This window comes from Coregonus clupeaformis, unplaced genomic scaffold (genome assembly GCF_020615455.1).
Source record: "Coregonus clupeaformis isolate EN_2021a unplaced genomic scaffold, ASM2061545v1 scaf0312, whole genome shotgun sequence".
NCBI lineage: Eukaryota > Metazoa > Chordata > Actinopteri > Salmoniformes > Salmonidae > Coregonus > Coregonus clupeaformis.
In genome coordinates this window covers 372,569-397,598 of record NW_025533767.1, presented here as the reverse complement: position 1 = coordinate 397,598, position 25,030 = coordinate 372,569, and the positions used below count along the sequence as shown (strand labels likewise).

The following is a 25,030-nucleotide window of genomic DNA, read 5'->3' as shown; positions in this document are numbered from 1 at the left end:
CCTCTGCTAGATCAGATTTATCAAAAGCGATATTATTTTTGTTTTGATAAAATGTGATTTTTGTAAACAAAAATCAATTATAATCAAGACATGAGTTGAATAAATCTTGTTTATCTTAAACAAATATAAATGAATCAAGATTTTCATCACTATTTGATGTTAATTGCTTTGAATTGAACATATTGGAAGGACACATTTTACATACAGTATTTTATAGAAATGATAAATGAGCCCAATTGAACATAAATTTAGGCCGGTTTACACCCCACATGAGGGACACATTTTTACTGTGTGTGTGTCGCAAATGTATTTCTTGCACTTGATGCATGTGTACTGTGTCTTCCTGTCATTCTTGTGTCCACACACATTGCAGCGCTTCTTCTTCTTGTTGCTACCAGCTGCAATCTAGAATGATGAAAACACTTAGTTCTGGAAATTTACTAACTCACTCAGTCACTCACTCACTCACTCACTCACTCATTCACTCACTCACTCACTCACTTACTCACTCACTCACATACACTACCAGTGAAAAGTTTGGACACACCTACTCATTCAAGGTTTTTTTTCTTTTCTTTTTTTTTTTTTTTTTTTACATTGTAGAATAATAGTGAAGACATCAAAACTATGAAATAACACATATGGAATCATGTAGTAACCCAAAAAGTGTTAAAGAAATCAAAATATATTTTATATTTGAGATTCTTCAAATAGCCACCCTTTGCCTTGATGACAGCTTTGCACACTCTTGGCATTCTCTCAACCAGTTTCATGAGGTAGTAACCTGGAATTCATTTCAATTATCAGGTGTGCCTTCTTAAAGTTTAATTTGTGGAATTTCTTTCCTTCTTAATGCATTTGAGCCAATCAATTGTGTTGTGAGAAGGTAGAGGGGGTATACAGAAGATAGCCCTATTTGGTAAAAGACCAAGTCCATATTAAAGGCAAGAACAGCTCAAATAAGCAAAGATAATGATAGATTAATTTGTATTCTAAGAATAATGACTAAAGGAATATGACACCGGACGGGACTGAACATCCAGATGGGGGGTAAAGAGAAACAAAGACATCACCAATTATCAATTGGAGATAGTAGTAATGTGACAGACTTAAGTTCGGAAGCACAGGAGAGAATTTTGAACCTTACAGCCCCTGTAACCGATGTGTGGTGGGCGTGTGCCAGTAAAGGCAGTATAAGGCAGAGAATACCAAAAGGGTGGCTGGATACGTGCGCCCTGGTTCTACTGATTCAGCTAGTTTGAACTAGTCACCAGGAACCAAGGAAAGGGTTAAACAGACGTAGGAGGAGTTTTAACAAGAAGGAGAATAGCCCTATTTAGATGGATGCGATTGGGATACCAAGGGGGGTATCGGATGGATAATAAGCTATGAAAGAATTAGGTGAAGGGTTTACTACCACGTTCTTTTGGTGGGTGACAATAAACAAAATTGTGAAGTGGATTAATTATATCTATTACGACCAACAACGATTTATTGGCGGGACTAGGGATGCAGTAAAAGGGATTTCTGAAATTATCCGCCATCCCACTCATGACTTAGTAAAAGAGGTTGGCTCTAGATCAGGCAGAAAGGGCCAATGTCTATAGAATGATAAGCCATTGTTGCACATTTATCCCTAGCAACACCACACTGGATGGGACAGTCACCAGAGCTCTTGCAGAATTAACTGCACTAAGTGAAGAATGAACTGAGAAATCAGAAGTTAGTACATCGTGGATAGGGTGGTTTGATGAAATGTTTGGTAAATGGAAAACCATAGCAGCCACCATCTTAGGGGCGGTCAGTGTTTGTATGGGTATTCTTGTATTATGTGGTTGTTGTCTTGTTCCCTGTGTCTGAGGATTGGTGAGTAAGGCGTTGGTGAAATGCAGTATCTCAACAATGATGAGAGATGGACCGACTCCGGACTCTGACCAGGGGAATGAAAAAAGCGATCCTCCAGACTTGGTGGATGACGAGGATTTTGACCCTGAAAGACCGCCATTGGATGAAATGTTTAGTTCTGACGTAATCTCTGAGATTAATCATGCTTGTAAATACATTTATCCTGAATGTGAAAACATTTAGTCAAAGGGGTGGATTGATAGATTGATTTGTATTTTAAGAATAATGACTAAAGTATTTCACCCCAAATACAGTATAAATGTGTGAGGTGTTAGAGTTATAATGTCGTGTGAACCCACTAACAGAGGGGGGGAGTTAGAAACTGTTGAAAGCATTCCAGGGTGAAGGGGACTAAGAAACGGTTTATAGGTGGGCGGAGCAAAGTGCCTTTGTTTGTCAAGGGATATAAAAGCTGTATGTATGTTTTTTGGCGCCAGAGCTCTCCATGATTAAAAATACAGATTATTCTTGCTGGTTGCGGACCTTTGTTTAATTCATGATTAAACCAGAGAATTTACACCCTCTGGGAATTATTCAGAGCATTAAGTTTGATTAATTAGAGATATAAATTCTCGTGACAGATAAACAACCATCATTACTTTAAGACATGAAGGTCAGTCAATATGGATAATTTCAAGAACTTTGAATGTTTCTTCAAGTGAAGTCGCATAAACCATCAAGAGCTATGATGAAACTGGCTCTCATGAGGACCGCCACAGGAATGGAAGACCCAGAGTTACCTCTGCTGCAGAGGATAAGTTCATTAGAGTTACCAGCCTCAGAAATTGCAGCCCAAATATATGCTTCACAGAGTTCAAGTAACAGACACATCTCAACATCAACTGTTAAGAGGGTATTGTGTGAATCAGGCCTTCATGGTCGAATTGCTGCAAAGAAACCACTACTAAAGGACACCAATAAGAAGAAAAAACCTGCTTGGACCAAGAAACACGAGCAATGGACATTAGACCGGTGGAAATTTGTCCTTTGGTCTGGAGTCCAAATTGGAGATTTTTGGTTCAAACTACCATGTCTTTGTGTGACGTGGTGTGGGTGAACGGATGATCTCCGCATGTCTAGTTCCCACCGTAAAGCATGGAGGAGGACGTGTTATGGTGTGGGGGTGCTTTTCTGGTGACACGGACTGTGATTTACTTAAAATGCCAGGCACACTTAACCAGCATGGCTACCACAGCATTCTGCAGCAATACGCCATCCCATCTGGTTTGGGCTTAGTGGGACTATCATTTGTTTTTCAACAGGACAATGACCCAACACACCTCCAGGCTGTGTAAGGGCTATTTTACCAAGAGAAGATAGTGATGGAGTGCTGCATCAGATGACTTGGCTTCCACAATCCCCCGGGATCAAACTAATTGAGATGGTTTGGGATGAGTCGCACGGCAGAGTGAAGGAAAAGCAGCCAAGAAGTGCTCAGCATATGTGGGAACTCCTTCAAGACTGTTGGAAAAGCATTCCAGGTGAAGCTGGTTGAGAGAATGCCAAGAGTGTGCAAAGCTGTCATCAAGGCAAAGGGTGGCTATTTGAAGAATCTCAAATTGTTTAACACTTTTTTGTTTACTACATGATTCCATGTGTGTTATTTCATAGTTTTGATGTCTTCACTATTATTCTACAATGTACAAAATAGTACAAATGAAGAAAAACCCTGGAATGATTAGGTGTGTCCAAACTTTTGACTGGTACTGTATATAGTTACAGCAGGCCAAGGTAGGAGATTCAGACACACACACATGCAACAACATCACTCAGACTTACTTCCGGTATTGGAGTTGTTGGTTCTGTGGGTCAGGCGGATGGGGCACCAGCATCCTCTTCCTGAATCCTCCTCACGATGGCTGCAGAAGCTGGGGTCCTTGGGATATGTTGCCTCCTCTGGATTTGAGATCTTACCAATGCCTTGCCCAGCTCCTCCAGAATGAGCCGTCTCCTCTGGAGCTTCCCTCTGTTCCAATCTGGGTTCATTACCATCCAGATGACAAATGTGTTGTATGCCGAGATGTCCAAGATGTTGAAGAATGTCACAAGTGACCAGCGTAGGGTTCATCTTTTGCAGCTGTAGCCAGTCACCAGCTTGTCTAAATTGTCCACCCCTCCTTTTGAGGCATTGTAATCCATTATGATTTCTGGTTTTTGATGTTCCTGGCCACAGATTCTCCCATCCCTATGCAGCGTACACATGAGTACCACATTGTTGCCTTTCTTTGGCACACAGGACACTAGAGACGTGTCAGCCATGAACACAAACTTAGAGGAATTGATAGGCCTGTTCCGTGTATTCAACAGCTGAGGTGGGAGCTCTGGCTTGTTTTTTTCCGTACTGTTCCTACCATCGTCAGCTTCCTCTTGAGGAGCTCCTGTCACAGCTTGTGAGAAGTAAAAAAGTTATCACATGTGATGTTGTGGCCACGGAGTCCCTGTGTCACGTCCAGGACAACCCGCATCCCTTGGTTCTTCTCAGGGGCTCCTCCATCTGGCTTCCCCGTATACACTTGCAATTTCCCCGCATATGATAAAGCAGCATCACAGGCAACCCAGATCTTGATTCCATATTTTTGCGGGTTTAGACGGAATGTACTGCCTGAAGGGGCAGCGGCCCCTAAATGGCATAAGCTGCTCATCAACAGTAAATTATTTCAAAGGCCCTCTGTGCAGAGATTATTTTTGCCATAGTGATTGATATTGGTAAGGAGCCACACATGCAAAGCTATTTATTTGTTGTGTCCCTCCCCCAATTTGCACCTGACTGGGGTAGAGTGAGGGAAAATACAGAATTTGTTACAATGTATCGAAATATTGTATTGTAATAACATTGTGCAGCTTCCCGCAAGTTATTGTGTAGTTTCACACACTACAAAGGGTAAAGAGTGCGAGAAAAGTGGGAGACAGGCAGACAGGCAGGGAGACAGGCAGGGAGACAGGCAGACAGGCAGGGAGACAGGCAGGGAGACAGGCAGACAGGCAGGCAGACAGGGAGACAGACAGGTTCTTGGTGCTATGTTGAAACAGCAGGCTCAGGGAGGAGGAAGACAGAGTGAAGGCACACAGCAAACCTTTTTCTTTCATTTTTGCTTGTTTTCACCTACACACACACTTTTCCACACTTTTATTACCCTCGGGTCCAGTGGACCAAAACACCACATATGTAATATAAATGTGTAGGGGGGTGTACTGTGTGCACTCAATGAAAATGTGTTATTTTACATGTTCTTGAAAACATTATATCATTTTTATTTTAGTAAACATTGAAAATGGGTCCCACAGACCCGAACACCACACAACAACTAGATCACTCCATACCATAGTGATTCCATTAGTCCTTAACAACTAGATGTCACTCCATACCATAGTGATGCCATTAGTCCTTAACAATTAGATGTCACTCCATACCATAGTGATTCCATTAGTCCTTAACAACTAGATGTCACTCCATACCATAGTGATGCCATTAGTCCTTAACAATTAGATGTCACTCCATACCATAGTGATTCCATTAGTCCTTAACAACTAGATGTCACTCCATACCATAGTGATGCCATTAGTCCTTAACAATTAGATGTCACTCCATACCATAGTGATTCCATTAGTCCTTAACAACTAGATGTCACTCCATACCATAGTGATTCCATTAGTCCTTAACAACTAGATGTCACTCCATACCATAGTGATGCCATTAGTCCTTAACAACTAGATGTCACTCCATACCATAGTGATTCCATTAGTCCTTTAACAACTAGATGTCACTCCATACCATAGTGATTCCATTTGTCCTTTAACAACTAGATGTCACTCCATACCATAGTCACAGTCACTAGCCCATTTAAGCTTAATATCCTTGTCATCTATCGCCCTCCAGGTTCCCTTGGAGAGTTCATCAATGAGCTTGACGCCTTGATAAGTTCCTTTCCTGAGGATGGCTCACCCCTCACAGTTTTGGGGGATTTCAACCTCCCTATGTCCACATTTGACTCATTTCTCTCTGCCTCCTTCTTTCCACTCCTCTCCTATTTTGACCTCACCCTCTCACCGTCCCCCCCTACTCACAAGGCAGGCAATACGCTTGACCTTATCTTTACTAGATGCTGCTCTTCTACTAATCTCACTGCAACTCCCTCCATGTCTCCGACCACTACTTTGTTTCCTTTTCTCTCTCGCTCTCCTCCAACACTACTCACTCTGCCCCTACACAGATGGTAATGCGCCGCCGCAACCTTCGCTCTCTCTCTCCCACTACTCTCTCCTCTTCCATCCTATCATCTCTTCCCTCTGCTCAATCCTTCTCCCTCCAATCTCCTGATTCTGCCTCCTCAACCCTCCTCTCCTCCCTTTCTGCATCCTTTGACTCTCTGTGTCCCCTATCCTCCCGGCCGGCTCGGTCCTCCCCTCCAGCTCCGTGGCTTGATGACTCATTGCGAGCTCACAGAACAGAGCTCCGGGCAGCGGAGCGGAAATGGAAGAAAACTAAACTCCCCTGCCGACCTGGCATCTTTTCCTCCCTCCTCTCTACATTTTCTTCATCTGTTTCTGCTGCTAAGGCCACTTTCTACCACTCTAAATTCCAAGCATCTGCCTCTAACCCTAGGAAGCTCTTTGCCACATTTTCCTCCCTCCTGAATCCTCCCCCCTCCTCTCTCTCTGTGGATGACTTCGTCAACCACTTTGAAAAGAAGGTTGACGACATCCGATCCTCGTTTGTTAAGTCTAATGACACTGCTGGTCCTACTCACACTGCCCTACCCTATGCTTTGACTTCTTTCTCCCCTCTCTCTCCAGATAAAATCCTGCGACTTGTGACTGCAGGCCGCCCAACAACCTGCCCGCTTGACCCCATCCCCTCCTCTCTTCTCCAGACCATCTCCGGTGACCTTCTCCCCTACCTCACCTCGCTGATCAACTCATCCTTGACCGCTGGCCATGTCCCTTCCGTCTTCAAGAGAGCGAGAGTTGCTCCCCTTCTCAAAAAACCAACACTCGATCCCACTGATGTCAACAACTACAGACCAGTATCCCTTCTTTCTTTTCTTTCCAAAACTTTTGAGCGTGCCGTCTTTAGCCAACTCTCTTGCTATCTCTCTCAGAATGACCTTCTTGATCCAAACCAGTCAGGTTTCAGGACTGGTCATTCAACTGAGACTGCTCTTCTCTGTGTCACGGAGGCTCTCCGCACTGCTAAAGCTAACTCTCTCTCCTCTGCTCTTGTCCTTCTAGACCTGTCTGCTGCCTTTGATACTGTGAACCATCAGATCCTCCTCTCCACCCTCTCCGAGCTGGGCATCTCCGGCGCGGCTCACTCCTGGATTGCGTCCTACCTGACCGGTCGCTCCTACCAAGTGGCGTGGCGAGAAGCTGTCTCCGCACCACGTGCTCTCACCACTGGTGTCCCCCAGGGCTCAGTTCTAGGCCCTCTCCTTTTCTCCCTATACACCAAGTCACTTGGCTCTGTCATATCCTCACATGGCCTCTCCTATCATTGCTACGCTGACGATACACAACTAATCTTCTCCTTTCCCCCTTCTGATAACCAGGTGGCGAATCGCATCTCTGCATGTCTGGCAGACATATCAGTATGGATGACGGATCACCACCTCAAGCTGAACCCTGGCAAGACGGAGCTGCTCTTCCTCCCGGGGAAGGACTGCCCGTTCCATGATCTCGCCATCACGGTTGACAACTCCGTTGTGTCCTCCTCCCAGAGTACGAAGAGCCTTGGCGTGACCCTGGACAACACCCTGTCGTTCTCCGCTAACATCAAGGCGGTGACCCGCTCCTGCAGGTTCATGCTCTACAACATTCGGAGAGTACGACCCTGCCTTACACAGGAAGCGGCACAGGTCCTAATCCAGGCACTTGTCATCTCCCGTCTGGATTACTGCAACTCGCTGTTGGCTGGCCTCCCTGCCTGTGCCATTAAACCCCTACAACTCATCCAGAACGCCGCAGCCCGTCTGGTGTTCAACCTTCCCAAGTTCTCTCACGTCACCCCACTCCTCCGCACACTCCTCTGGCTTCCAGTTGAAGCTCGCATCCGTTACAAGACCATGGTGCTTGCCTATGGAGCAGAGAGGGGAACGGCACCTCTGTACCTTCGGGCTCTGATCAGTCCCTACACCCAAACGAGGGCATTGCGTTCATCCACCTCTGACCTGCTGGCTCCCCTTCCTCTGCGGAAGCATAGTTCCCGCTCAGCCCAGTCAAAACTGTTCGCTGCTCTGGCACCCCAATGGTGGAACAAGCTCCCTCACGACGCCAGGACAGCGGAGTCACTCACCACCTTCCGGAGACATTTGAAACCCCACCTCTTTAAGGAATACCTGGGATAGGATAAAGTAATCCTTCTACCCCCCCCCAAAAAAAAGTTGTAAAGTGGTTATCCCACTGGCTATAGGGTGAATGCACCAATTTGTGAGTCGCTCTGGATAAGAGCGTCTGCTAAATGACGTAAATGTGCCCTTGAGCAAGGCACTTGACCCTAATTGCTCCTGTAAGTCGCTCTGGATAAGAGCGTCTGCTAAATGACTAAAATGTAAATGTAAATGTAATAGTGATGCCATTAGTCCTTAACAACTAGATGTCACTCCATACCATAGTGATTCCATTAGTCCTTTATCAACTATATGACCTTACTTCTCACTTATTTTTGTATTTTCAGACTAATTAAGCTATAATATATTGTAATGTATGAATGTGAACTCTGTATGAATGTTAAATTACAACATACTGTATTAGAGTAACTGGTCTGTAGCTGGTCTCTCTCCTCAGTCAGGTTGTTGTAACTGGCCAGTAACTGGTGTGGGTGGGTGGGTGGGTGTGTGTGCTTATGTGAAACACATGGGGATGTGTGAAACTTACTCCTCAGCCTGAAGTGTCTTCACTTGTGCCAGTGAATAGCTTGCTTTTCACGTGGCGTCAACTGTTAAGACTGTTAGGGAGGGCTCAGCTTAGATGGCCTCAAACATCATCTCCAAAAATGTACTGTGTTTTCTGTCTAACAGGTCTATGTTAAGTCTACCCAGGTTCTTTAGATATTTTTACATCTGCCCTGTGTCTGTTCCTCCGCCTACCGCCACACTGTTTTAACTTATGAGAAACTGTCAAATCAACATGTCACTGGCCACCACATGACTTCCCCCACTTTATAATTATTATTATATATATATTTTTTAATCCCCTTTACTCCTCAATTTCGTCATATCCATTTGGTAGTTACAGTCGCTGCAACTCCTGTACGGACTCTGGAGAGGCGAAGGTCGAGAGCGGTGCGTCCTCCGAAACCCTAACCCCGCCAAGACACACTGCTTCTTGACACTATGCATGCTTAACCTGGAAGCCAGCCGCACAAATGTGTCAGAGGAAACACAGTACACTTGGCGACCGTGTCAGCGTGCATGCGCCCGGCCCGCCACAGGAGTTGCTACAGCGCAATGGGACAAGGACATCCCACCCGGCCAAACCCTCCCCTAACCCGGACGACGCTGGGCCAATTGTGCATCGTCTCATGGGTCTCCCGGTCGCGGCCGGCTGCGACACAGCCCGCAATCGAACCAGGATCTGTAGTAACTCAGCTTGCACTGCGGTGCTTTAGACCGCTGAGCCACTCGGGAGGCTGACCCCACTTTAGTTTCTAACAGACACTTTTTTGTTTCGCACCATGCACATGTTTTAAACATATGATTCAAGTTATAATTGAAGTGATACCCTCTGAATTCACATATAGATCATATCGTACTACTGAGGCTTTGACACGCCAGCCTTCAAACGGAGGTCACGTTATGGCTTGTTCTCTGTGGCCAGCCACCGATTTCATCACATACACCACCAATGGCCTTATGCCATATATGGGCCTTTTATCTATCTATGCTGTCTGTGTGTGACATCAGTGTGAAGAATTATGCAGAAGTGTGGGTGGGAAATCTATGTCTGGATCTTTCTCAGAAGTTTAAAAAGGGAAGTGTGTTTGTGTGTGCTCTCAGTACTGTTCTGCCTTCTGTGTGTGTCCAACTGCAGGTCACACTGTTTTATGAAAAAAAGAAAGAAAATATTTAAAGCAAGCATAAGCCCATGGCAATGTTGCTAATAAACATAATTAATAAAATCATTTTCCAGAGTACAGTATGTCTACATCCTATCCTCTAAATCTAAACACAACTATTATTTGTCTTGTTTTTTCTCTCTTCCTCATTCTCTTAATGTTCTTATTCCTCCTCTATGTCTCTCTGACACTAAGGCTCTATCTCAATTAGTCTTTCCTAGATTCCTCTCCTCCTATCTCCTCATCTCTTATCTCTTCAACTCCTATCTCCTCTCATCTTATCTCCTCTGCCATCTCCTCTCCTCCTATCTCCTCTCTTTACTCAGGTTGGTGTAACTGATCTTTAGCTGGTCTCTCTCAATAGTCAGGTTGTTGCAACTGATCTTTAGCTGGTCTCTCTTTAGTCAGGTTGTTGTAACTGGTCTGTAGCTGGTCTCTCTCCTCAGTCAGGTTGTTGTAACTGGTCTGTAACTGCTCTCTCTCTTTAGTCAGGTTGTTGTAACTGGTCTGTAACTGGTCTCGTTCTTTAGTCAGGTTGTTATAACTGGTCTGTACCTGGTCTCGTTCTTTAGTCAGGTTGTTGTAATTGGTCTGTAAGTGGTCTCTCTCTTTAGTCTGATTGTTGTTACTGGTCTGTAATTGGTCTCTCTCTGCAGTCAGGTTCTTGTAGCTGGTCTGTAACTGGTCTCTCTCTTTAGTCAGGTTGTTGTAACTGGTCTGTAACTGGTCTCTCTCTTTAGTCTGATTGTTGTTACTGGTCTGTAATTGGTCTCTCTCTGCAGTCAGGTTCTTGTAGCTGGTCTGTAACTGGTCTCTCTCTTTAGTCAGGTTGTTGTAACTGGTCTGTAACTGGTCTCTCTCTTTAGTCCGGTTGTTGTAACTAGTCTGTAGCTGGTCTCTCTCTTTAGTCAGGTTGTTGTAACTGGTCTGTAACTGGTCTCTCTCTTTAGTCAGGTTGTTGTAACTGGTCTGTAGCTGGTCTCTCTCTTTAGTCAGGTTGTTGTAACTGGTCTGTAACTGGTCTCTCTCTGCAGTCAGGTTGTTGTAACTGGTCTGTAACTGGTCTATCTCTTCAGTCAGGTTGTTGTAACTGGTCTGTAACTGGTCTCTCTCTGCAGTCAGGTTGTTGTAGCTGGTCTGTAACTGGTCTCTCTCTTTAGTCAGGTTGTTGTAGCTGGTCTGTAACTGGTCTCTCTCTTTAGTCAGGTTGTTGTAACTGGTCTGTAGCTGGTCTCTCTCTTTAGTCAGGTTGTTGTAACTGGTCTGTAACTGGTCTCTCTCTTTAGTCAGGTTGTTGTAGCTGGTCTGTAACTGGTCTCTCTCTTTAGTCAGGTTGTTGTAACTGGTCTGTAACTGGTCTCTCTATTTAGTCAGGTTGTTATAGCTGGTCTGTAGCTGGTCTCGCTCTGCAGTTGTGTTGGTCTTATAAACAGAAAAACTATTTGACAAGTTGCTCCTTTTATCTTCAGAATCTTTGATGGCTCTGTCATCTACAAAGTATAAACACATAGTTACTAAGTAAAACACCAGGTAAACAGGCCTAGTAACCAGCACTTCTTACAACTATGTGATAATCAATGAACATATGAAACAAACTCACAGTAGACAGACAGGCCTATGATCCCAGCCAGTAGGAGAACACATATCAGCCCCAGACAGACTGCAGCAACTAGGAAGGGTCTCTTCCCTGAGCTATCAGGCTCTGTGGACACATAACATTATATTTTATGTGAGGGTACGTGTGTGTGTGTGCGTGCATTTCAGGCAGATGGAGATGTGTGAAACGTACTCCTCAGCCTGAAGTGTCCCCACTTGCACCAGCCAATAGCTAGCTTTTCGCATGGCGCCGACTGGTAAGACGCTTCAGGAGGGCAGTCACGTGTGCTAGCAAGGCAGAGGTCCTGAGTTCACGCCAGGGAGTAAGTGGCACTCGCTAAGCATGCAGCGTGACGTCCTTTACACATTCATGTTTGTGTGTGTGTGTGTGTTACCTGAGTGCTGGTCTCCTGGTCCATTATTAGGAGCAGTGTCTGCTGTCTCTTCTCTCTTGGTGCTGGTCTCACCTTCTCTCAGGGTGTTTGCACTGACGTAGATATCAACAATCCTCTCCTCCATCTCATCTCTGTCAAACCTCTTGGTCTTATCTGGCTCAGCATAGATGTCCTCAGACATCGTTAACAATGTTTTCTTCTTGGTCATATCTGGCTCAGCGTAGATGTCCTCAGACATCGTTAACAATTTTCTCTTCTCGGTCATATCTGGCTCAGCATAGATGGCATCAGACATCTCCAACACTGTTTTCTTCTTGGTCCTATCTGGCTCAGCATAGATGGCCTCAGACATCTTCAACAATGTTTGACACTTTCTTTCTATGTAGGTCTCCTATATGTTAATTCTAGGTTCTAGTGATATCACTGCCTCTATCGCTCTGTGTCTGTCTGTCTCTATGTCTCCCTTCGTCTCTCTCTATGTCATCTGTGTGTCTCTGTCTGAGTGACTTACTGCTGTAGGTGTTACCCATAGGGAAGTTTCAAAAGAAGAAAGCTGACCAAGAAATTGCATGGGTAGTTGTGGCTGCGGCATCTTCTCCTTTTTATATTTCTATCTGATTCCTGAGTAGTGTGTGTGTGTGCATACGGGTGTCTCTCTTCAGTAAGGTTTCTGTAACTTGTCTGTAGCTGGTCTCTCTCTTTAGTCAGGCTGGTGTAGCTGGTCTGTAGCTGGTCGCTCTCTTTAGTCAGGCTGGTGTAGCTGGTCTGTATCTTGTCTCTCTCTTCAGTCAGGCTGGTGTAGCTGGTCTGTAGCTGGTCTCTCTCTTCAGTCAGGTTGGTGTAGCTGGTCTCTCTCTCCTTCTTGACAAGTTGTAACTTTTATCCTCAATCGTTGATGGCTCTCTTATCTGCAAAGTATAAATACATAGTTACTAGCTAAAACATCAGGTAAGTAGTAACCATCTATTACATCTAGGGGATAAGCAATGAACACATGGCACAAACATTAAACTTACAGTGGACAGACAGGGCTATGATCCCAGCAGTGGAGGCTCCTCAGAGGAGGAAGGGGAGGTTATCCTCTTTAGATAAAACTATACTAAATATAATCATATATTGGCTTCAATACAAAATCTAGGACACATGGTTCTCACCCCCTTCCATAGACTTACACAGTAATTATGACAAATTCCGGAGGACGTCCTCCATCCTATCAGAGCTCTTGCAGCATGAAGTGACATTTTGTCCACCCAATCAAAGTATCAGAGAATGAATCTAGTACTTAAAGCATAAGCTACAGCTGGCTAGCACTGCATTGCATAAAATGTGGTGAGTAGTTGACTTAAAGAGAGAGAAAGACAATAGTTGAACAGTTTTGAACAAATTCATTTATTTTAAAAGGAAGGAGAAGTGAGAGAGAGAGAGCTAGCAATATTTTGTTCAATTTTTTTTCCACTTTCACTTAGCTAGCGAATGCAGCCTTCTAGTTTAGCCTACTCAAACACCAGATTCAAATAGAGAGGGATGACATGTTAGCTAGCTGACTATGGCTATCCAACACTGGAAATCTTACAAGTCAAGGTAAGGTTTATAAATGTATTGTCACCGGGGCCCTCTGGTGTAACTGCTAAACTGCTTGCTGACTTGACTGTACACTGTACTGCATGATTGTGGTGGGTTTAATAACGCGTTAGTTCTAGTAGCTATGTTGACTAGCTATGACATTAGCTAAAATGGTGACAACGATGTAGGAATGTGTAGCGCTTAGCGGTTATGATATTGTTTGTGTACTACACACTAACTGTAGTTCTCCAGCTGGGAAAACACTGGACCACTGCTATTCTCTCTTCCGGGATGCCATCCCCCGTCCTCCCTTCGGCAAGTCAGATCACGACTCCATTTTGCTCCTCCCTTCCTATAGGCAGAAACTAAAACAGGAAGTACCCGTGCAAAGGTTTATTCAACGCTGGTCTGACCAATCAGAATCCATGCTTCAAGATTGTTTTGATCATGCGGGCTGGGATATGTTCTGGGTAGCCTTGGAGAATAATGTTGATGTATACATGGACACAGTGACTGAGTTCATCAGGAAGTGTATAGGGGATGTTGTTCCCATTGTGACTATTAAAACCTACCCAAACCAGAAACCATGGATAGATGGCAGCATTCGCGTTAAACTGAAAGCGCGAACCACAGCATTTAACCATTGCAAGGTGACTGGGAATATGGTCTAACCCAAACAGTGTAGTTATTCTCTCCGTAAGGCAATCAAACAGGCAAAACGTCAGTACAGAGACAAAGTGGAGTTGCAATTAAACGGCTCAGACACAAGACGTATGTAGCAGGGTCTACAGACAATCACGGATTACAAAGGGAAAACCAGCCACGTCGCGGACACCAACGTCTTGCTCCCTTACAAGCTAAACACTTTCTTCACCCGCTTTGAGGATAACACAGTCCCATCGACGCGGCCCGCTCCCAAGGACTGTGGGCTCTCGTTCTCCGCGGCCGACGTGAGTAAGACATTTAAGCATGTTAACACTCGCAAGGCTGCCGGCCCAGACGGCATCCCTAGCCGCTTCCTCAGAGCATGCGCTGACCAGCTTGCTGGAGTGTTTACGGACATATTCAATCTCTCACTATCCCAGTCTGCTATCCACACTTGTTTCAAGATGGCCCCCATTGTTCCTGTACCCAAGAAAGCAAAGGTAACTGAACTAAATGACTATCGCCCCGTAGCACTTCTGTCCTCATGAAGTGCTTTGAGAGGCTAGTTAAGGATCATATCACCTCTACCTTAACTGACACCCTTGACCCACTTCAATTTGCTTACCACCCCAATAGATCCACAGACAATGCAATCGCCATTGCACTGCACACTGCCCTATCCCATCTGGACAAGAGGAATACCTATGTAAGAATGCTGTTCATTGACTATAGCTCAGCCTTCAACACCATCGTACCCTCCAAGCTCATCATCAAGCTTGGGGGCCTGGGTCTGAACCCTGCCCTGTGCAACTTTGTCCTGGACTTCCTGACGGGCCGCCCCCAGATGGTGAAGGTAGGAAACACCACCTCCACTTCACTGATCCTCAACACAGGGGCCACACAAGGGTGCGTGCTCAGCCCCCTCCTGTACTTCCTGTTCACCCATGACTGCGTGGCCACACATGCCTCCAACTCAATCACCAAGTTTGCAGACGACACAACAGTTATAGGCATGTTTACCAACAATGACGAAACAGCCTACAGGGAGGAAGTGAGGGCTCTGGCGGAGTGATGCCAGGAAATAACCTCTCCCTCAACGTCAACAAATCGAAGGAGCTGATCGTGGACTTCAGGAATCAGCAGAGGGAGCACCCCCCTATCCACATCGACGAGATCACAGTGGAGAAGATGGATAGCTTCAAGTTTCACTGATAATCTGAAATGGTCCACCCACACAGACAATGTAGTGAAGAAGGCGCAACAGTACCTCTTCAACCCCAGGAGGCTGAATAAATTGGCTTGGCCCCTAAGACCCTCACAAACTTGGTGTGGTCTGCCCAACGCATCACCGGGGGAACACTGCCTGCCCTCCAGTACACATACAGCACCCGATGTCACAGGAAGGTCAAAAATATCACCAAGGACATCAACCACCCGAGCAACTGCCTGTTCACCCCGCTATCATCCAGAAGGCGAGGTCAGTACAGGTGCATCAAAGCTGCGACCGGGAGACTGAAAAACAGCTTCTACCCTCCAAGCTCATCATCAAGCTCTGGGCCCTGAGTCTGAACCCTGCACTGTGCAACTTGGTCCTGGACTTCCTGACGGGCCGCCCCCAGAGGGTGAAGGTAGGAAACACCACCTCCACATCAGACTGTTAAATAGCCATCACTAGGCGGCTACAACCCGGTTACTCAACCCTGCCCCTTCGAGGCTGCTGCCTTATACACATAGACATGGAATAACTGGTCACTTTAATAATGGAACACTAGTCACTTTAATAATATTTAATACTGCTTTACTCATTTCATATGTATATACTGTATTCTATTCTACTGTATTTTAGTCAAAGCCACTGCTTTGCATGTCCTAATATTTATATATTTCTTAATTCCATTATTTTACTTTTAGATTTGTGTGTATTGTTGTGAATTGTTAGATAATACTGCACTGTTGGAGCTAGGCACACAAGCATTTCGCTACACCCACAATAACATCTGCTATATATGTGTATGTGACCAATACAATTTGATTTGATTTACTTGGAAAGGTTTTTTCGTCTGGTCACAGACAGCTGATGTGTTGTTGCACTGAAGTCCACAAGTGAAAGTAAGAGTAGGAGGGCGCGTGAAGATGATGCGAGAAGGTATCATACATCATGCTGTTTGTATGTGGCTGCTATGAAAGTGAACAGTGTTTGCGTGTGATCAGGGGTGTATTCATTCTGCCGATTCTGTTGAAAAACGTTTCATAAATGGAAGAAAACGGAACGAAACGGGGATAAACATACCTGATTGTGTCTAATAGAAACTCTTGTTTGCAACTGTTGGACTAACGATTACACCCTAGACCAGCTAGATACAGGCAAGAGTGTGCAAGGCGGTAAAAGTGTCACCGTCTGTCACCTTGATTACTGATAGAGGAATTTGTTAATGTGACTAAAAGTATTACACCCTGAAAATTATAGGAATGTGATAGAATCATAAAACTACAATAAGTTTAGTTAGAAGAAAAACGAGGGCTTTGGCTTATTTTCATATCTATGCTAGCATGAAACAGGATGTGAAACTAGACACTGGAGAACATGTCCCCATCTTAGGTGTCTGTGTAGGATGCATGTTTGCTCAGCAACAGACTATTTGGGTCTTAAAAAAAGAATTGTGCTTCTTCAAGCTTATAGAGAAATGTGATAGTTGCCTAAATATGGGCTACGAGCTTTTTCATTGGCCCATTTAGGGGCGTTGTAAAGGTATAAAAACATTGTGCATTGTATGATTTTCAGAGCGCTCTCAATGAGTAAAGGCTGACCATTGCATAATTGGGTCTTTGCTTATTTTATTTAAAGCGTGGTAACGGAGTCTGCTGCCTCTTCTCTCTTGGTGCTGGTCTCACCGTCTCTCAGGGTGTCTGCACTGACGTAGATATCCACAATCCTCTCCTCCATCTCATCTCTGTTAAACTTGACCTTCTTGGTAATATCTGGCTTGGTATAGACAGCCTCAACAATGTTTTCTGACTATAGCTACAGTGCCTTACATGCTGACCAAACCGCTTGCATTATGTGTGTGAGCGTTGCAAAATACATTTACAAGTACATGTTATTCAATAATTTCATCCAAACTGCTTGAGCCTGTCGATGAGAGTCTGTGTAGCCAGGCTTGGTTCTATTTTTGACTCTTGACTTGGTGCAAGTCCCGCCTCTCCCATCTCCTCATTGGTTTTTAGGAGCATATACCCATGTGGGTGATTGAAAGATGAACTGAGGTCCACACTCCAGTCCAGTTGGTGGTGGTTATGCACCTTTAAAGTTGGTTGCCAATCGCCATATAAAGTCCACAGAAGAAGAAGAAGAAGAAAAAGACTGAAGGAGGAGAGATCACTAGAAACTAACTACATTTCCCCTTTTTATCAGTGGATTAATTGTTGGAGTAGAGAACACACAATTTTGTGTGAGTCAAAATTCTACCAAGATCCAGGAAAAAAAGGACCTTCTGCATTTCAGGTAAAATAACAACCCAATGTTTATATCCAAGGACAAATTAGCTAGCAACAGCAAGCTAGCTAGCTTAATGTCCATTAATATTTCATGTGTTAGTGACCTGTTCCCAAATTAATATAATTGGTTCAGAGTTCATTTTGATATTTCAACCTGTGTGTCCTGATCGCGTTTGGTGTGGATGGACAAAATCAACATGCGTGCGATGGCGCACGCGGACACACGCGTGCCCGGTGTAGTCAGCATGTTAAAGTACGCAAGACAATTTCACTGGTTCAAGAGGGTATCTCTGCCCTGTGTCAGTGTCTGAAACGAACTGATTTTGACCCTGTTGTAGGTGGGGGTTATCCCCAGCACACAGGAAGTATAAAATATCAAAAGAGGAAGATGGCAACAACATTTACATGGATTTGTGGAACAGAAACATGTCCTGGCTGGTTATAGTTGGGACACTTTCTTCTCTACATTTACATTTACATCATTTAGCAGACGCTCTTATCCAGAGCGACTTACAAATTGGTGCATTCACCTTATAGCCAGTGGGATAACCACTTTTTTCTTTTCTTTTTTTTCTTTGGGGTGGGGTAAGGGGGGGTAGAAGGATTACTTTATCCTATCCCAGGTATTCCTTAAAGAGGTGGGGTTTCAAGTGTCTCCGGAATGTGGTGAGTGACTCCGCTGTCCTGGCGTCGTGAGGGAGCTTGTTCCACCATTGGGGTGCCAGAGCAGCGAACAGTTTTGACTGGGCTGAGCCGGAACTGTGCTTCCGCAGAGGTAGGGGGGCCAGCAGGCCAGAGGTGGATGAACGCAATGCCCTCGTTTGGGTGTAGGGACTGATCAGAGCCTGAAGGTACGGAGGTGCCGTTCCCCTCACAGCTCCGTAGGCAAGCACCATGGTCTTGTAGCAGATGTGAGCTTCAACTGGAAGCCAGTGGAGTGTGCAGAGGAGCGGGGTGACGTGAGAGAACTTGGGAAGGTTGAACACCAGACGGGCTGCAGCATTCTGGATGAGTTGTAGGGGTTTAATGGCACAGGCAGGGAGCCCAGCCAACAGCGAGTTGCAGTAATCCAGACGGGAGATGAAGTGCCTGGATTAGGACCTGTGCCGCTTCCTGTGTAAGGCAGGGTCGTACTCTCCGAATGTTGTAGAGCATGAACCTACAAGATCGTGTCACCGCCTTGATGTTAGCGGAGAACGACAGGGTGTTGTCCAGGGTCACGCCAAGGCTCTTTTCACTCTGGGAGGAGGACACAACGGAGTTGTCAACCATGATGGCGAGATCATGGAACGGGCAGTCCTTCCACGGGAGGAAGAGCAGCTCCGTCTTGCCGAGGTTCAGCTTGAGGTGGTGATCCGTCATCCACACTGATATGTCTGCCAGACATGCAGAGATGCAATTCGCCACCTGGTTATCAGAAGGGGGAAAGTAGAAGATTAGTTGTGTGTCGTCTGCGTAGCAATGATAGGAGAGGCCATGTGAGGATATGACAGAGCCAAGTGACTTGGTGTATAGCGAGAATAGGAGAGGGCCTAGAACTGAGCCCTGGGGAACACCAATGGTGAGAGCATGTGGTGCGGAGACAGATTCTCGCCACGCCACTTGGTAGGAGCGACCGGTCAGGTAGGACGCAATCCAAGAGTGAGCCGCGCCGGAGATGCCCAACTCGGAGAGGGTGGAGAGTGGGATCTGATGGTTCACAGTATCAAAGGCAGCAGACAGGTCTAGAAGGACAAGAGCAGAGGAGAGAGAGTTAGCTTTAGCAGTGCGGAGAGCCTCCGTGACACAGAGAAGAGCAGTCTCAGTTGAATGACCAGTCTTGAAACCTGACTGGTTTGGATCAAGAAGGTCATTCTGAGAGAGATAGCAAGGGAGTTGACTAAAGACGGCACGCTCAAGAGTTTTGGAGAGAAAATAAAGAAGGGATACTGGTCTGTAGTTGTTGACATCGGAGGGATTGAGTGTTGGTTTTTTGAGAAGGGGTGCAACTCTCGCTCTCTTGAAGACAGAAGGGACATAGCCAGCGGTCAAGGATGAGTTGATGAGCGAGGTGAGGTAAGGGAGAAGGTCACCGGAGATGGTTTGGAGAAGAGAGGAGGGTATAGGGTCAAGCGGGCAGGTTGTTGGGCGGCCGGCTATCACAAGTCACAAGATTTCATCTGGAGAGAGAGGGGAGAAAGAAGTCAAAGCATAGGGTAAGGCAGTGTGAGCAGGACCAGCAGTGTCATTTGACTTAACAAACGAGGATCGGATGTCGTCAACCTTATTTTCAAAATGGTTGACAAAGTCATCCACAGAGAGGGAGGAGGGGGGAGGGGGAGGAGGATTCAGCAGGGAGGAGAAGGTGGCAAAGAGCTTCCTAGGTTTAGAGGCAGATGCTTGGAATTTAGAGTGGTAGAAAGTGGCTTTAACAGCAGAAACAGAGGAAGAAAATGTAGAGAGGAGGGAGTGAAAAGATGCCAGGTCCGCAGGGAGTCTAGTTTTCCTCCATTTCCGCTCGGCTGTGAGCTCGCAATGAGTCGTCAAGCCACGGAGCAGGAGGGGAGGAGAAAGCCGGCCGGGAGGATAGGGGACATAGAGAGTCAAAGGATGCAGAAAGGGAGGAGAGGAGGTTTGAGGAGGCAGAATCAGGAGATTGGAGGGAGAAGGATTGAGCAGAGGGAAGAGATGATAGGATGGAAGAGGAGAGAGTAGCGGGAGAGAGAGAGCGAAGGTTGCGACGGCGCATTACCATCTGAGTAGGGGCAGAGTGAGTAGTGTTGGAGGAGAGCGAGAGAGAAAAGGATACGAAGTAGTGGTCGGAGACATGGAAGGGAGTTGCAGTGAGATTAGTAGAATAACAGCATCTAGTAAAGATGAGGTCAAGCGTATTGCCTGCCTTGTGAGTAGGGGGGGACAGTGAGAGGGTGAGGTCAAAAGAGGAGAGGAGTGGAAAGAAGGAGGCAGAGAGAAATGAGTCAAAGGTAGACGTAGGGTGGTTAAAGTCACCCAGAACTGTGAGGGGTGAGCCATCCTCAGGAAAGAAACGTATCAAGGCGTCAAGCTCATTGATGAACTCTCCAAGGGAACCTGGAGGGCGATAAATGACAAGGATGTTAAGCTTGAATGGGCTAGTGACTGTGACAGCATGGAATTCAAATGAGGAGATAGACAGATGGGTCAGGGGAAAAAGAGAGAATGTCCACTTGGGAGAGATGAGGATTCCTGTGCCACCACCCCGCTAACCAGATGCTCTCGGGGTATGCGAGAACACATGGTCAGACGAGGAGAGAGCAGTAGGAGTAGCAGTGTTTTCAGTGGTAATCCATGTTTCCGTCAGCGCCAAGAAGTCGAGGGACTGGAGGGTAGCATAGGCTGAGATATACTCTGCCTTGTTGGCTGCAGAACGGTAGTTCCAGAGGCTGCCGGAGACCTGGAACTCCACGTGAGTCGTGCGTGCAGGGACCACCAGGTTAGAGAGGCAGCAGCCACGCGGTGTGAGGCGTTTGTATAGCCTGTGCGGAGAGGAGAGAACAGGGATAGACAGAGGCATAGTTGACAGGCTACAGAAAATGGCTACAATAATGCAAAGGAGATCGGAATGAAATGAACTAAACATCTGGGAAAGCGAGAGAGCGGGGCCTCCCTCACTTACGTTTCACTGAAACACCCAAATATAACTCTCCCAACTTCCACCTCAGAAACTATAATGGTTATAAACTACAGCGGTTCAATGTTTTCTAGAAATAGACTAACTTAGTTTATTCAGCTAGCTAACTTGGTACAGTATTCTTCTGTGAAAACCGTCCAGGGCACCTAGTCCTATGACGCCACAGCCAACTAGCATGCCAGCCTCCAACAACACGGTTTAGCACCAATGCTCGGCCACAACAAACCACCAGTGTGTCAACACGCCAAGCAGATCATACGTGTCCGTGTCTAACGTTGTGGGTTAGTCCCGACAGCTTGAGCGAGTCCGTCGTCAACTTATTCAGCCAGTTAGTTAGCTAGAATAGTTAGCATACTAGCTAGCCATTGCTCTCTGTCAACGAACCAACCCCTCCTCCCACGGCACGAACACACAGAGAGAGCCAAGCTAACGTTAACTAGTCACCCATGTCCCGAATTCCCTTGAACGACTCTGGCTACCAGTATGTAAAAACAAAACACAAATGTAGGTTATAACTTACCCCTAGCAGCTACTGTTAGCTAGCCAAGTGCAAAGCTAGCCACTGAATTGACTCAGCCAGTTCGCGTCTGTTCGCTAGGTCGTTCTAGCTAATGTTTAGTTAGCTATCCAGGTAGCAACAAGCTAGCTACATTTCGAGCACAGTAGCTACTTACTACCTAATGTTAACGCTTCAGACAATGAGGTTAGAAAAACAGCTGAATGGTAGGCATTATTGTATGTAATTTTTGTAGGCAGCTAGCTGGCGTAATTACAGGTACTCTCAAGCGTGAAACAACTGGTCCTCTGTAGCTCAACTGGTAGAGCACGGCGCTTGTAACGCCAAGGTAGCGGGTTCGATCCCCGGGACCACCCATACACAAAAATGTATGCACGCATGACTGTAAGTCGCTTTGGATAAAAGCGTCTGCTAAATGGCATATTTTTTTAAACATCCACAGTTGCTAATAGTTACCAGTAGCTACCCGCTAGCTAGTCCAGGTAGTGGGTTAGCTAGCCTCGTGCTTCACCGGGCTCAGCCGAATACAATACTTACCTACAATAATTACATACAATAACCCACGATAACTACCTACAATACCTAACTACAATCTAAATACATAGTTTAAGCTTTACTCTACACCATGTAAGCCATATAAGCCAAGCTTACCTCCCGCCAGAGAGAGACAAAACCTCACCCGACGACGACGACCCTGACTTAATTTACCTTTCTTCTTCTATCACCTTTTTATCTGATTCCTGAGTAACTTCCTGGTCTACTGGGGGAAGTTCCACCCACATACACCAGGTACAAACACCCTCTTATATGGTCTCTTACTGCTCTATATCACTGATTAACATATTGGACGTATTAATGGGACTTTTTTTTCCTTCTGTTTATCTTAATGTTTTTCTGTATTGGATGGGACTTAATTTACCTTCTGTTTATCTCTACCGTAAACCAGGTAGAGTCTGGCATACCCCAGAGCAGCTGTCTAGGCCCCTTACTTAAAACATTTATTTTTTACTAATGACCTACCACTAGCACTGAGTAAAGCCTGTGTGTCTATGTATGCTGATGACTGAACATTATACAAGGCAGCTACCACAGCAAGGGAAATCACTGCAACACTTAACAAAGAGCTGCAACCTGTTTAAGAATGGCTGGCATGTAGCTAATCCTAAATATATCAAAAAACAAAAGGCATTATATTTGGGACCAATCATTCGCTAAACCCTAAACCTCAACTAAATATTTTAATGAATAATGTGGAAATTGAGCAAGTTAAGGAGACTAAACTGCTTGGTGTAACCCTAAATTGTAAACTGACATGGTCAAAACATATTGATGCAATGGTAGCTAAGATGGAGAGAGGTCTGTCTGTGATAAAGCGCTGTTCTGTTTTCTTGACTTCACAATCAACCAAACAAATCATACAAGCCCTAGTTTTATGACAACTGCACTACTGCCCAGTTAAATGGTCAAGTGCTGCAAAGAAGGACATGGGCAAATTACAGTTGGCCCACAACAGAGCAGCAAGGCTAACATCAATAACATGCATGTTGATCTCTCCTGGTTCAAAGTAGAGGAGAGATTGACTTTATCACTACTACCTGTTGTTGTGAGAGGTATTGACGTGCTGAAAGCACCAAACTGTCTGTTCAAACAGCTAACACACAGCTCAGACACCCATACATACCCCACAAGACCTGGCACCAGGGGTCTCTTCACAGTCCCCAAGTCCAGAACTTACTCTGCGAAACGCACAGTACTACATAGAGCCATGGCGACATGGAACTCTCTTCCACATCAAGTAACTCAAGCGAGCAGTAAAATCAGATTTTAAAACAACACCTCACGGCACAACGCAGACTGTGAAGAGACACTCACACACTGTAACACAGGCACTCTACACACATACACACATTGTAGTATTGTAGTATTGTACATTTTCTATTGTACATTTGTAGTATTAGAGTAATTATGTAATAATGTATTATATGATGTATTGTTTTATTTATGATGTAGATTGTTGTTACATTTTGTTGTGATGTAATTGTTTTTTATCCTTTTTGGAGCCCAGGAAGAGTAGCTGCTGCCTTGGCAGGAACTAATGGCGATCCTAATAAATACAAATACAAAACATACATCAATTTGCATATTTAAAGTGGAATCTGCAGTTGCTACATACATTTTTTTGACTTATACATTTATGATATGTACCGATTTGATTCTTGAACAAAATAATCTATAAATGCCTCATGAGCTTCTTTAACTGTTGTAACCCATTAGAACCCAAAATATACATTTGACAATGTTTGTAAACAAAGTAAATGTAAACAAACACTATATAGCCTCAAAAGACGGTTACAGCTATCATTTTGATAAAAGGGATGGTCATTCCTTGCATCCATAGCACTGTTTATGAGAGTGGTTACATTTCTTCAGCCCCATCCCTCAGCTTTTTAACAAAACAGGTGTGGAGAGTCCCTTTCTTTTAGTTTCAACTGCTGATTGTCCTTTTAAAGGTAAAATCCATAAAAAAAACCTGAGACTTCTTATCGTTTTTTTTGCAGTGTTTTTGTGTCATGTATTTGTGTAAGTCTTTGTAAGTGTGTGATAGTTTTCTTAGTTCTTACGTGAGCGATGGGTCTCAGTCTTCACTCTACTCATTGCTGTGTTCTGATTTTCTTCAAAAACCTTGTTTTCTTCAACAATCTCGTTTAATGCAATAACCTGCTTGTTGACTCAGTCATCCATCTTAACTAACTTTATGATTACCTTTCTAACTGACTCATAATGGTAATATCTACTGTATGATTACCTTTCTAACTGACTCCTAATTGTAATATCTACTGTATGATTGTAACTTCACTGACAAGTAGTAGATCTGATGTAGTTGGTCTCTACCTGGTACCTCTGATCTCTGTTTGTGGTCCACTACAGTTGATATAATGTTGTAAGTATCCAATCACCTTCAATCAGGAAGTTAAACATGACAGGATATTCTAAACACAGTGATATAACATGATAGCTGCATGACAACAAGTAGTGATGAGTGCAGCCTTTCATCCTATCACTTCATAAGGCCTGTTTGTGGCATCCCCAGCCTTCAAATGGAGTTCACATTATGGCTCTTACTCTCTCTATGCCAGCCACCGATGTAGGGCCATATATGTGGTCCTCTGTAGCTCAGCTGGTAGAGCACGGCGCTTGTAACACCAGGGTAGTGG

General features: G+C 45.0%; 1 protein-coding gene across 1 annotated transcript; it reads right to left on the bottom strand.

Moving 5' to 3' along the window:
• Window positions 1–3,969: 3,969 nt before the first annotated feature.
• LOC123484429 (putative leucine-rich repeat-containing protein DDB_G0290503) lies at window positions 3,970–12,367 on the bottom strand. Its single transcript, XM_045214784.1, has 4 exons — window positions 11,947–12,367; window positions 11,539–11,657; window positions 10,511–11,185; window positions 3,970–4,128 (listed from the first exon to the last, which is right to left on the bottom strand). Exons 1-4 carry the CDS (start codon window positions 12,296–12,298, stop codon window positions 3,970–3,972), a joined length of 1,305 nt encoding a protein of 434 aa, XP_045070719.1. The 5' UTR covers window positions 12,299–12,367.
• Between the last annotated feature and the right edge of the window lie 12,663 nt (window positions 12,368–25,030).